The sequence below is a fragment of the Engraulis encrasicolus genome, chromosome 16 (genome assembly GCF_034702125.1).
Source record: "Engraulis encrasicolus isolate BLACKSEA-1 chromosome 16, IST_EnEncr_1.0, whole genome shotgun sequence".
NCBI classification, from domain to species: domain Eukaryota; kingdom Metazoa; phylum Chordata; class Actinopteri; order Clupeiformes; family Engraulidae; genus Engraulis; species Engraulis encrasicolus.
In genome coordinates, this window is record NC_085872.1 from 52,840,116 (window position 1) to 52,853,213 (window position 13,098).

A 13,098-nucleotide genomic window follows, 5' to 3' on the forward strand; every position below is an offset into this window, starting at 1 on the left:
AGTATAGTATAGTATAATATAATATAATATAATATAATATAGTATAGTATAATATAATATAATATAATATAATATAATATAATATAATATAATATAGTATAATATAATATAATATAATATAATATAATATAATATAGTATAGTATAGTATAGTATAATATAATATACCGTAGTATAGTATAGTATAATATAATATAATATAATATAATATAATATAATATAGTATAATATAATATAATATAATATAATATAGTATAATATAATATAATATAATATAATATAATATAATATAATATAATATAATATAATATAATACTGTATAATATAATATAATATAATATAATATAATATAATATAATATAATATAATATAATATAATATAATATAGTATAGTATAATATAATATAATATAGTATAGTATAATATAACATAATATAATATAAGCTGAAGGGCACTCTGGCCATGGAGAGCGGTAGGATGTGGAAGGATTCTAACCTGCAACCCTCTTACGGTACATGCACACCGAGATACTCGCGCCCTCTTACGGTAGATGCACACCGAGATACTCGCGCCCTCTTACGGTAGATGCACACCGAGATACTCGCGCCCTCTTACGGTAGATGCACACCGAGATACTCGCGCCCTCTTACGGTAGATGCACACCGAGATACTCGCGCCCTCTTACGGTAGATGCACACCGAGATACTCGCGCCCTCTTACGGTAGATGCACACCGAGATACTCGCGCCCTCTTACGGTAGATGCACACCGAGATACTCGCGCCCTCTTACGGTAGATGCACACCGAGATACTCGCGCCCTCTTATGGTAGATGCACACCGAGATACTCGCGCCCTCTCACGGTAGATGCACACCGAGATACTCGCGCTCACTTAACGTCTCCGGGAGCATTGCACACTGCACAATCAGCGTCCACGTTCTATCTGCGGACAGCAGCCATTCATTTTCAATGCTCATTGAACACATATGTCCGCGTAGGAAAATAGAATCGAGTTCTATTTTCAAGGAGCATAGCGGACATGTCCGATCGGTCCGGACATGCGCTCCTGTGTGCAAGGCATGATCTGTTTTCATGTATTCTAACCGTTCGTACAGATACCGTACACGTGAAGTGGACGTTAAGTGGACGTCCACATTGTCAGTTATTCAAAGCCCATCTCCTTAACCACTAGACCACTGCTGACCTGTTAGATTCCAGCCGTTCGGCGGAGGTGATTGGCTGTGTGTGGAACCTCTCAGATGATTTCCTGTCGTCTCCCGGGGCAATGTAGCGCCGGGGGCGGGGCCTAGCTGTGGCCACACCCACTTGCACAGCTGCTGCTGCTCCCACTAGTAAAATTGAATATTTACAAATTATAGTCTTAGATTAATTAACATTTCTAGTTCACAAAATGATATGACAATTACACATAGATAAATACAATTATATTAATACATTAATGTAAATACAACAATATATGTATGTATCATTGATAATAATATATAATAAATAAGTAATGAATAAACCTGTGATTAATGCATTAACATGAATTAGCATGTAGTAAGGAGAGATATCCTCCGCGCTACTGCACTTCACAATCTGGTGCGTCATGGGAAAGGACTTGGTAAATGCAGGGGAAGAAATCATCTTCAGATGTGGAAATTAACTTGTTTTATTGGGCAAGCGCCAAGTCATGGTTCCAAGTCTTGGCGCTTGCCCAATAAAACAAGTTAATTTCCACATCTGAAGATGCTCCAGTGATTCCTGTCTTTCCCATGAATTAGCATGTATCATTAGATGCTAATTAATACGGTATGTACCATCTCAGAGTTGAGAATTAGCATGTATCATTACCTGTAATTCAGGTGCTAATTGACGTGCTAATTGACGTGCTAATTAACGTGTAGCATTTCAGAGTTGAACAAACCTGTAATTCAGGTGCTAATTAACGTGCTAATTGACGTGCTAATTAACGTGTAGCATTTCAGAGTTGAACAAACCTGCTTTCTCCCAGTCAGATGCAGCTGCCGCCACTGTTGTGGAAGACATGGTGGTTACCTCGGTAACAGTGTTGTCACCTTCTGCCCCCTGTGTGTCTGGTTTCACCTCTCTGAAATGCAAATATAATAGATATAACCACAATTGGCCATTTGTAGCCTTATTTGTAGTCTTCTCTCCCATGCAAACCCATTGTAATACGTGGCTACTGAACTATTAAAGAGGGTTCTTCAGTCATCCATTTTAATGCTCATTTGTAGTCTTCTCTGCCATTGAAACCCATCATAAGACGTGGCTATTGAACAACAAAAATCGCCTCTTCAGACAGCCGTATGTAGCCTTATTTGTAGTCTTCTCTCTCATTGAAATCCATTGTAAGACACAGCTATTGAACTACAAAAATGGCCTCTATGATACTTACGGTTCAGGCTTGCGTCCGGAGGCGTTCTCCAGGTAGGAGTGTCTCAGCTTGGCCACGGAGACTCTAGTGTCCAGACCTCCTCCACCTCCAGCTCCTCCCATTTCACCTCCTCCTCCGTCTAAAGCCGTCGCCCTGCTACAGGGAAATGGATAGATGAATATAGTGGAACCATTTAGCCATTTGTAGTTGTTTATCCCCACTGAAATCCATTATAACACACTCAACACACGACTAATGAACAACAAAAATAGTAAGTCTGTTAGTCTAGTGTGTAGGCCTAGTCACCATAATAAGACGTGGCTATTGAACTACTTCAGGCAGCCTAGTGTGTAGTCTTTTCTTCAGTTGAAACCCATTATAAGACTTGTTTAGTGAACTACAATACCTGGCATGGGCGATGTTTCGCTCCGATCCTCGAAATCCAGAACGTCTGGACGTTGTCAACACCCCCACGTCGGACATGGAGCGAGTTCTCACTTTCGGCCTCATCGACACCGTCTCCTCTCCTCGCCTCTCCTCTCTCCTTTCCGTCGGAGAACACACCTCCATCCTTTCCTCTGATTGGTTGAGGGCCTTGTTGTTCCTGGACTCTGATTCATCGTCCGGCCCCTCGTCCACCTCGGCCATCTCAAAGTCCTCCTCCGATTGGCTAAAAGACAAAACATTACGAAACCGTTCAAATGAGAGGCAAGAGTGAGCTTTCTCCTCACGCGTTGTCCCTCAGTTTATTACATTTCCACTAAATTTGATAAAAGTTAATTGCACTTAAGTTAAAGCTTAATCAAAAACCATTTAAAAGTGAATAAGACATGAAATGGTACGTACTTCAAGTAGGGATGGGATATCGGTATCGGTATCGGGTTGAGCCAGGTGTAATGCTAATTTCACTTGCATATTAGTTTTCAGGATGGGATTGTCACTTCTTTACTTGATACTTGTTACTTATTAATTGGTTTCCTGTTCTTCTGACTTCCTTCTCTGACCAAATAGTCTACTTGGGCCTACCTCAAGTTGAAACCCATGCATATATGTGGTTTTGGTATAGGATCGGAGTAGTATCGGTGTCGGCAGATATCCAAATTTAGATATCGGGATCGGATCGGAAGTGAAAAAATGTGTATCGGTGCATCCCTAACTTCAAGCTGATTCTTCGGACGCGTTGTCCTTCCAAGTCGTCGCTGGACTGACTGATGCGCCTGCGTCTCACTGGCATCTCTCCGGATCGCTCCTCCGCCTGGCCGACCCTGCGTCTCCGCACCTGCACCTGTTGGGGAGAGACAGACAGACAGACAGACAGACAGACAGACAGACAGACAGACAGACAGCGCAAAAGAGCGAGAGGAAAAGACAAAGAGAGAGACAGAGAATACGAATTGTAATGGATAAGATTAAACATTTATTCTTCATCTAAGGTGTTGTTTCCACGTGGCTGGATATTTTTATATGTGGATATTTTTTTCTGCTTGTATTAATTTTGCATTGGTTTTGGCCTTCTGTTTCCACGTAGCAGATATTTAAAAATCCAGGTGCAGGAGAAAAAAATAGCAGGAGAAAAAAATATCCTGTTTAGGGGTCTGAAACGCATTTGTTACAATGGAGGATTTTTTTTATCCACATGTTGCATTTACACCTAGCAGGAGAAAAAAATACCCTGCTAAAAAAATATCCTGCTACGTGGAAACAGCATCTTAGTCTGCCGCATGATTCCCACATCTCCTCCTCATCATTGCATACATGGTCAACGCAGATTTCCTGATTTTGGGTTACAAACACTCCACATCATCATGGACATACACCTTCCATAGCCGTCTATTTTTGTTGTGTCCCTATTTTGTACTTTGTGTCTGTATATCTTTGAGTGTCTGCATATGTTTTTGTTTTTATGTGATATGGTCTGTAAACTGTCTTTCAGTGTCAAGAAAAGCGCTAGTCAAAACCAATGTATTGTTATTATTATTGTGATTATCAAATAAGTAACAAATAAAGTATCGAAAGTTGATCTCATGTACAACATCCATTGCCACAAACATTGGCCATGCTCGTGACGACGCATCTGTGCAGTATGCAATGGTTAGAAATGCACCATCACAAAAGTGGCCATTATTAGCATTAGCTAAACATAAATGAACATACCTCCCCAACGCCTTCGTTCCATTGGCTGACCACAGCCACACCCGTTTTCGCTTCCTCCTCATTCAATTGGCTGACAAACCTCCTCTTATCATCCAATTGAGCAACAGTTGTTTCAGTAACAGGCTTCTGCCTATCGTCCGATTGGCTGACGACTGTTCGCCTCTCGTTCAATGAATCGCTTGGAGGTTGACTCCTGTCTTCTGGTTGGCTAACGACCCTCTGCTGCCTCTCCTCTGATTGGACGATAACCTCGCTGCCATCACGCGCCGCCTTCCTCCCCCGCCTCTCCTCTGATTCCCCGGTCAACTTCCTGCTTTCGTCCAATTGGTCGTCAGCGGCAACGATCCTCCTCTCTGATTCGCCGGAGGTCTTCTTGGCCTCGTCCGATTGGGTGGATTGGTTGTCTGGCAGGTCGATACTTCTCTGGCGCCGGCGTATTTCGGAGGGGAGGACGGCTTTGCGACTGCGGAGCAGACCTTCTGTTTGAACTTTCTCCTACAAGCCGTGGGAAGGAGGAAGAGGTCATTTTTATGTAGTTCTATAAGAGTTTTTATACTGGGTGTCAGTGGGAGAAAAGACTACACACTAGGCTACCTGAAGAGAACATAGTTGTAGTCCTATGGGGCACTTAAGTCACGCCCTCTACGTCCTGGTTCATGGGGCAGAGGGAGTCCAAAAATAATTACTATGCTTAGTGGTTTTTCGACAACAATCCAAGCCTTGGACCTCCACCTATGCACCACAAATCCACCACAACTCGCCTCGTTCACTTCCATTCAATTTTTTGCAACTTACTGCCCCATGAACCAGGAAGTAGAGGGCGTGACTTAGGTGCCCCATACTCAAGTTCAAGTTCAAGTACTTTTTATTTGTCACATACATGGTAATTGTAGTGAAATGATGATGGGGTCATCAGCTCTGCATCTTAAAAATTAAAGAAGTAAAGTAAAAAAGGAAATAAAAGGTGAGAAATAAGTTAAAGAAAAATAACAAAGAAAATTATTTTTTTTAAAAGTCTCTGTTCAGCAGTCGCACTGCCTGGGGGTAAAAACTTTTCCTCATTCTTTCAGTTCTGGCCTGAATGGTTCTGAGTCGTCTGCAGGACTTAAGTAGGGTGAACATGTAAGAGTTGGGGTGTGAGACATCCTGCATAATCTTCCTAGCCCTGACTCCCACTCTCTTAGAGTACTCATGAATGGCGTGACATTTTCCATATGCGTTACGCCCATTTGTGGTGGAAAACAACCCATGCAAGTCAATTGGTGATGTTGGGGTTTAACCCCTTAAGGCGCGGCTTTATAAATTCATTGTTACCAGTATGGTAATGACCAAGTTGTGGTGCATTACTAAAGGGCCTGTGTTGTGTCATAGTATTGTAGTGCTATGGTAGTTACATTTCAATGTCTATTACAGCGTGCCTCAGGAGGTACGGCGCGCATTAAGGGGTTAATAAACAAAAGATACAGACCTGTAGACCAGCGTTGTTCACGCGCAACATGCGGAAAACGTGTTCTGTTACCGGCTGTTCAAACAAGCCGATGTAGCATGTAAGTTGATGAGACATTCGGTTTGTTTTCACCCATAAAGGGGCGTAACGCACATTTACGAGCAAAGTATCCGAATGGCCGTTCATGAGTATAGCCACGTAGATAGATAGATAGATAGATAGATAGATAGATAGATAGATAGATAGATAGATAGATAGATAGATAGATAGATAGATAGATAGATAGATAGAGAGAGAGAGAGAGAGAGAGATAGATAGATAGATAGATAGATAGATAGGTCCCCTGGTACTACTATGGTAGTCACGTATTATTGGTAGTTAAGGTTTTTCGTGACTATTATGGCGTTCTACTGGTGGAACGGCACACATTGAGGGGCAACGTATCAAAAATAATCAAATTGATTTGCCATGAAGGCTATGAATTACACCTCTAGCAATAGTAACGCTAAATACAAACATCTTAACCCTATTCAGACTGGGCTTTTTTGGCATTCCTGCCCCCCACTACCACCCCCCCCCCCCACCCCCCACCCCATAACTCATGAACGGAATAAGGTATGACCACCAAACTTTGGGGAGATGATCTACATATGGACATCTAAATTATGGACATAATTTTTGTGTCATTATCTGGTATTATGATGTCATTATGACATCATCTGATTATAATGCCCAAAATCTCGCCATAATGTATTTTCCATCAAATTTAGGTAATGCAGTTAAATTTTAATGATTATATGCTTCAGACCACTTTAATGCTCACAGAGCTGTCTGATGCTAATGGAAATTAAAAAAAAATTGAAAAAGGAACAATAATGAGACTTAGATCAGTGATTTTCGGTCAGACATACCCGTCAGAAAACCGTTGCCATGGCAACGCCAAAAATGATAAACATCATCTTTTGGTACTAAACTGTAGCCAACTAAATTTTAGGACAAGTCACCAATTTTTGTAGTCATAGCTTCAGTCGTTAAGGAATTATTCAACATCAAAGTTGGTGCGGGCACTTTTAGCCCTATTCATGAAAAAGGTAACATTTGTGAATGGGCAGCACAAATTCAAACTCAAGACATAACATTATTTCCCTCAGCAAGAATGAATATTTAATACTGGTTTTGGGCGTTTTCACGCCGTCCTGTTTTCCAAATGTCAGATTCAGTATTCATAATTTGATGGTGGTGGTAAGTATTCATGAAAAAGGTACCATTTGTGAATGGGCAGCACAAATTCAGTCAAGACATAACATTATTTCCCTCAGCAAGAATGAATATTTAATACTAGTTTTGGGCGTTTTCATGCCGTCCTATTTTCCAAGTGTCAAATTCAGTCTTCATAATTTGATGGTGGTGTTAAGTATTCATATAAAAGGTAACATTTGTGAATGGGCAGCACAAATTCTGGAAAGACACTGCTAAAGAAACTATAGAGCTTGAAAGTGACTTCCCCCGATTTTTTTGGGACCTCAACAGCGTTTTTTAGCCGAAAATCGTAGCATGTAATCCAATGGCGGTGTTAAAATTATATTTCGATCCCCTTCGAGTTGTGCCACGAACTCCACGTATGTTGTTTCTGATATTTTTGTTTAATTTTTCGTACGAACCCCTAAACCTCTTAGAAAGCTGTGTTTCTTCACATTTTTCATGCAGACGACCTCGGAACAAAACATTGATACTTCTGCATGAATAATCTTTATCTATCCTCTTAAACAACATATTTGTAGCCCAACGCATGTAATGACTGAGATCAGAAGATATTTACTCGCTACCATGTTGTTAGATGGTCAGCTTAGGTCGCGTGAAATGCGGAACTAAGGGGCGGGACTTTCAAGCTCTATTACAGAGTGGACTTTTAGAATACACACCTCTCCTTGTGGTTCCTCTGCTCCACTGTCAGAGTCCCTTCTCGGAACCTTCCTCCTCTCCATTCGCGGGCTCTGTTGCGGCTCCCTAACTGGTAGGTCGGTTCTAGAACCCTGTTCAGGTTCCATTTTGGAACGCTGCTGTTGGGATTCCATTCGAGAGCCTTGAGGTTCGATTCTGGAGATTTGTGTACCGGTTTGGTGTTCCATCCGGGAGTGGGTGCTGGGTGATATGGTGACATGATAACAATGCATGTCACATTAAAACACAATTGCATATGTTTTCAGCTATTCTTTTTATTTTCTCATGTAATTATGCTGTTGTGTCGCGTGTTTCTTTAAAATGAATCTTTTTATTCTTTTTTTACAGTTATATGAGCTTAGAGTGCGCATAGTGACAACATGAAATGTTATTAAATAATACTACATTGTACATTAGCTGATATAATGTTACAGACAACAAGAAAAGTTATTTAATCATATTAAATTGGCTGTAAAAATGTATAAAATTAGTTCATCACGATAGCAACTATATCATATCAAGGGAATGTTTGTAAAATGCTCTGGGCTATACTATAGACAGAGAGAGTAGATAAGAGAGAGGTTCCATGTTTCCGGGTTCTACTATTGCAAGGGGGGGGGGGATCCCCCTTTAGGCAGCCCAAAGGTCTGTTCTATTCATTCTAGGAGCATTATGACACGCCCCTTTAGGCAGACCGGAACCTGGTCATGTTAGGTGCCCATAGAAACCTATTATGTTGGCATATCTCTATATACTTAAGGAGAATCTCTGGTATAGATATGTAGTGCGTTCATGTGGTCTCGTAATTATCGTAAATACCAAACGCCGACATTCGAAGCACACATGAACGCCACCGCTTCTGGTATTTACCACTGGACAACTCGTAGAAAATTTTAAGAAACGAGTTTACAAGATGATGACGCGCACAACAGTTGGCTCTACTCTCGCCATGGCAACCGCTAAGTTGCAATAGGCTAGGCCTACTCAAAAACCGGCATTCAGTATGTTCATGGTAAATGACAGTGTCAGAAAATAAACCAATTTTTTACATTTGACTTCCTAATTCATTTGCTTGCTGTAGCTGATGAACAACAGTCTATAATCGTTTTAGTAAAAAGTCTCACTCTGGTTCGCCATCTTTAATTTGTAAACAACATCAAAAAAGCACATGAACGCAACACACTTGTAAATACCACTTCGCAACTAGATAATATCTACTTCAGAAGACCACATGAATGCACTAATAGTAATATCGTCCTACCTGGAGCTGTGATGTTCTAGCCTTGAACTCTGCATCGGTACTTCCATCCTGGAGGTCTGTCTTTCAGTCCTGGAACTTTCTTCTGCCTCCATTTTGGAGCTTTGTGTTTCTGTTCGATGTTCCATCCGGGAGGTTCTAGAACTTTGCACCGGAAGTCCCACCCTTGGGGTCTGTTGCAGGGGTTCTGGTTCAATTTTAGAACTTCCTGTGTCCATTCTGGAACGTTGAGGCGGTTCTCGTTCCATCTTGGGACTTTGTGTTTCCATTTGAGAGCTTTGGGGGTCTTTTTGAGGTTCAAGTCTGGATCTTGGTTCCACCCTTTGCATAGGTAGTTCCACCCTAGATGTCCGTTGTGGTTCTGGTTCAACCTTTGAACTGGACTGTTGTGGTTCCAGCCTGGAGGTTCTAGGTTCCACCCTTTGCGTTGGTGGTTCCACCCTGGAGGACTGTCGTGGTTCTGGGTCAACCTTTGGACTTTGGGCTTCCATTTGAGAACTCTCTGTTTCTGTTCTTGGTTCCACCCTAGAACTGTACTTTGGTTCCATCCCCCTGGAACTTTGTGGTTCTCCCGTTCTAGAGCTTTGGTGGGGTTCTCGATTCATCCTGACAAGGGAAGAAAAAGTGACAAGGTCATTTCCAATTCTATGAGAAATGTTCACTTTGTGTTACAGTTTTTCTCAATTGGTGTTGTACATTTCTCACAACAGAATAATAATTCTCAAAAGTTTTTGTTCAATTGTCAATTCCTGGTCAACACCTGTGCACGTGTTTCTCATTGTTTTTAACATACAGTACGTATAGCAAATGCTTTCGTCCACCATGCCATGGAAAGTAAACTTTGAAGTCCTTTTTCTCAATTTACCACGAAGCAAGAGTTACAGCGGTTTGTCTTTTGTATATACTGTATAAATGCTCCTCTGAAAGCTCCATAGTTGTAGTTTTAATAGCCATTGAATCACAGTGTTTATTCATGACAGAACTTCAACTATAGCTGCCATAAGTCTAGATCTTGGGTTCCAACCTGGGCCTTGGTGCTGGTTCTATCTCCATCCTGGACGCTTGCTGTGGGGGTTGGGGTTCTCTCATGGAAGGAGATGATTCCGCTGTCCCCTGATTGGTTGGTTGACTGCTCGGTACTTCCTGATTGGTTGGTTGACTGCTCTGTGGTTCCTCATAGGCTGATACTTCCCTCCTTGGAACACCACGCTGCCTTCTCTGCTGTGTGGAGAAGATCGTTGGCAGACAATGTTGTGAAGTTAACCACTTAGTACCCAGTAGTACAACTCTATAGATTACGAATGTGCGTGCGCGCACGCACACACACACACACACACACACACACACACAAACACACACACACACACACACACACACACACACACACACACACACACACACACACACCGACTACACAGTCACCCTGCAGATACCAGCCGCTAACCTCTGCACCAACCGCAAGGTACACACACACACACACACACACACACACACACACACACACGCACACACGCACACGCACACGCACACACACACACTCTCAGAGTACACCAGTGGAATCTCATCTTGCTGGTGGTTTTTGACAGTTCATTGGAATTGTAGTTTAAGCACATTGGGCTTGGGGTTTAAGCATATTGGGCTTGGGGTTTAAGCACATTGGGCTTGGGGTTTTTTGTTCAAGGCAAGGCAAGGCAACTTTATTTGTATAGCGTATTTCACACACAGGTGCAACTCTAACAAATGCAAAAAGAAAGGAAGCGGGGAAGAAAGACGGAAATAAAATCAAGTCAAAGGACATTTAAGCATTAAGATAAAACATAAGGTTAAATAATAATAATAATAATAAAATAAAAACTAAACATAAACATAAAATAAAAAAAATAAAAATGATATATAATTTAAGCTAGGGGAAAGCATCTAAGAACAGCTTTGTCTTGAGTCTAGATTTAAAGCTATCAATAGTGGGTGCATTTTTTACGTCATCTGGAAGCTGGTTCCAAAGCTTTGAAGCATATGATCAAACCTTCCCAAAATATATCCAATTGAGGTTATTTATTCATGGCCAGGTCAGTTGGCCACATTTCTTTCCAAATATGCAATAAAAGGCTTCAACTCCAGATATTTGCTTTAAGATACTTCTTACCAAGTTTGGCAAACAGAGTTTAGGGCTCATTGATAACAGCTAGAGGGGCACGTTCACAGACCTATTCTGTTGAAACTTCTCAATTACATTTGAACAACATTGGTATGAGTATGACACTGCAGAGAGTCTCAAGTGACCGATTAAGACTTGGTCATTACCATTTTGGTGACGATAAGGTTATAACAGAGGCACTAAGGGGTTAGAAGTGGTGAGATGACTTATTGCCCCTTTGGCAAATAGATAGAAATAAAACATACAACAATCACTTTGAATTATTGCGCCCAGTATTACAATTCACATGAATCATTCAAAAAGCCATTGAAGATCGTATTCCTACAACATTCCTACAACATTACCAGAATCTTAAATAGTAGGTTGATTGGCTTATTATCGTTCTGTTAAAAATGAATTCATCACACGAACCTTAACCAGAGATGTCGAAAGTAAAAGTGAAAAAGAGAAACACAGTTTCCTTCAAATACAGGTAATTAATCTAACCCGTAACCAATAGAGCAGCGGTTCTCAAACGTTTTGTGTGAAAATATTGAGCTCTCCGAGTACCACCTCGACAACCAACATTAGAATATTGCAGCGAACGTCTTCCATATTCACTTTTGCCAGTCAATACAGGAGAGGTTCATGACGGCATCAACAGCTACGGTCACATTCAGTGCAAGTTTGTAAATTTCTTGCTTGCCTAGTATTATTCTGCATTATGTTTTCAGATTCATACAGTTCAATATTACAAAATGAGACCAAAGAGACATTTTCGACTGCAACAACTTAATCAGCCTTCAAATCAATGCACAAAAAAATGAATTCTTCCAACTACCACCAGAGATGTCTCAAGTACCACCTGTGGTACCCGTACCACAGTTTGAGCACCACTGCTCTACTCTATTTAAACCCATTGTAAGACGTGGCTATTGAACTACAAAAATGGCGTCTTCAGTTAAATAAATGATAGTCTACTGCAGTAGAGTAACCATTGGACCTGTGTATTTGTCATATGATCAGCTAACTCTGCGCTAGTTGGATCAAGTTTGTGATGGGTCCCTGATGGGTTTTTAGTGTTTTTCAACACAGTCTAGCTATCCTATTAGGAGTAACTGGTGTAACAGCTGTGTAATACCATGTACTAGTGTTGTACTAACGCCATGAATTTACTTTTAGGTTTCACACCTGACAGTGATGCACCACTTGCTTCCACAGAGCTAGCCTGGGAAATCCTATACTGCTTTGTAGTCTTTTATCCAATTGAAACCCATTATATACCATTGGTATTGAACTACAAAATTTGCCTCTTCAGGTAGCACTAGTGTGTAGTCTTGTATCCCATAGGGCTTGAAAGAGACGTCACATCCTCCGATTTAATGGGACCTCGCTGCGTTTTTAGCTAAACATTTTAGCATGTAATCCAATGGCGGTATTAAAATGATATTATGGTACCCTTTGAATTGTGCCACGGGCTTCACACTTGTTGTTTCTGATATTTTTGTATAATTTTTCGTACCAAACACCAAACGATTTAGAAGGGTGTGTTTCTTCACATTTTTCATGCAAGCGGCCTCTGAAATAAAATATTGATACTTCTTCATGAATAATCTTAGTTTAGCTCCTTAAAGGTACACTGTACAAGATTTTTAGTTGTTTATTTCCAGGATTCATGCTGCCCATTCACTAATGTTTCCTTTTTCATGAATACTTACCACCACCATCAAACTCCAAGTATTCATTATGACTGGAGAAATTGCACTTT

The 13,098-nt window shown here is 40.9% G+C and overlaps 1 protein-coding gene across 1 annotated transcript in view; it reads right to left on the reverse strand.

The window, feature by feature from the left end:
• Positions 1–13,098, reverse strand: part of LOC134466166 (supervillin-like) — a 96,043-nt gene that overhangs the window by 67,554 nt on the left and 15,391 nt on the right. The window contains exons 12-20 of the mRNA XM_063220062.1: positions 10,221–10,417; positions 9,200–9,802; positions 7,920–8,139; positions 4,551–5,045; positions 3,554–3,681; positions 2,803–3,066; positions 2,418–2,552; positions 1,999–2,108; positions 1,203–1,347 (exon numbers count right to left, since the gene is read on the reverse strand). Coding sequence (XP_063076132.1) covers positions 1,203–1,347; positions 1,999–2,108; positions 2,418–2,552; positions 2,803–3,066; positions 3,554–3,681; positions 4,551–5,045; positions 7,920–8,139; positions 9,200–9,802; positions 10,221–10,417 — 2,297 coding nt within the window. The remainder of the gene's footprint in view (positions 1–1,202; positions 1,348–1,998; positions 2,109–2,417; positions 2,553–2,802; positions 3,067–3,553; positions 3,682–4,550; positions 5,046–7,919; positions 8,140–9,199; positions 9,803–10,220; positions 10,418–13,098) is intronic.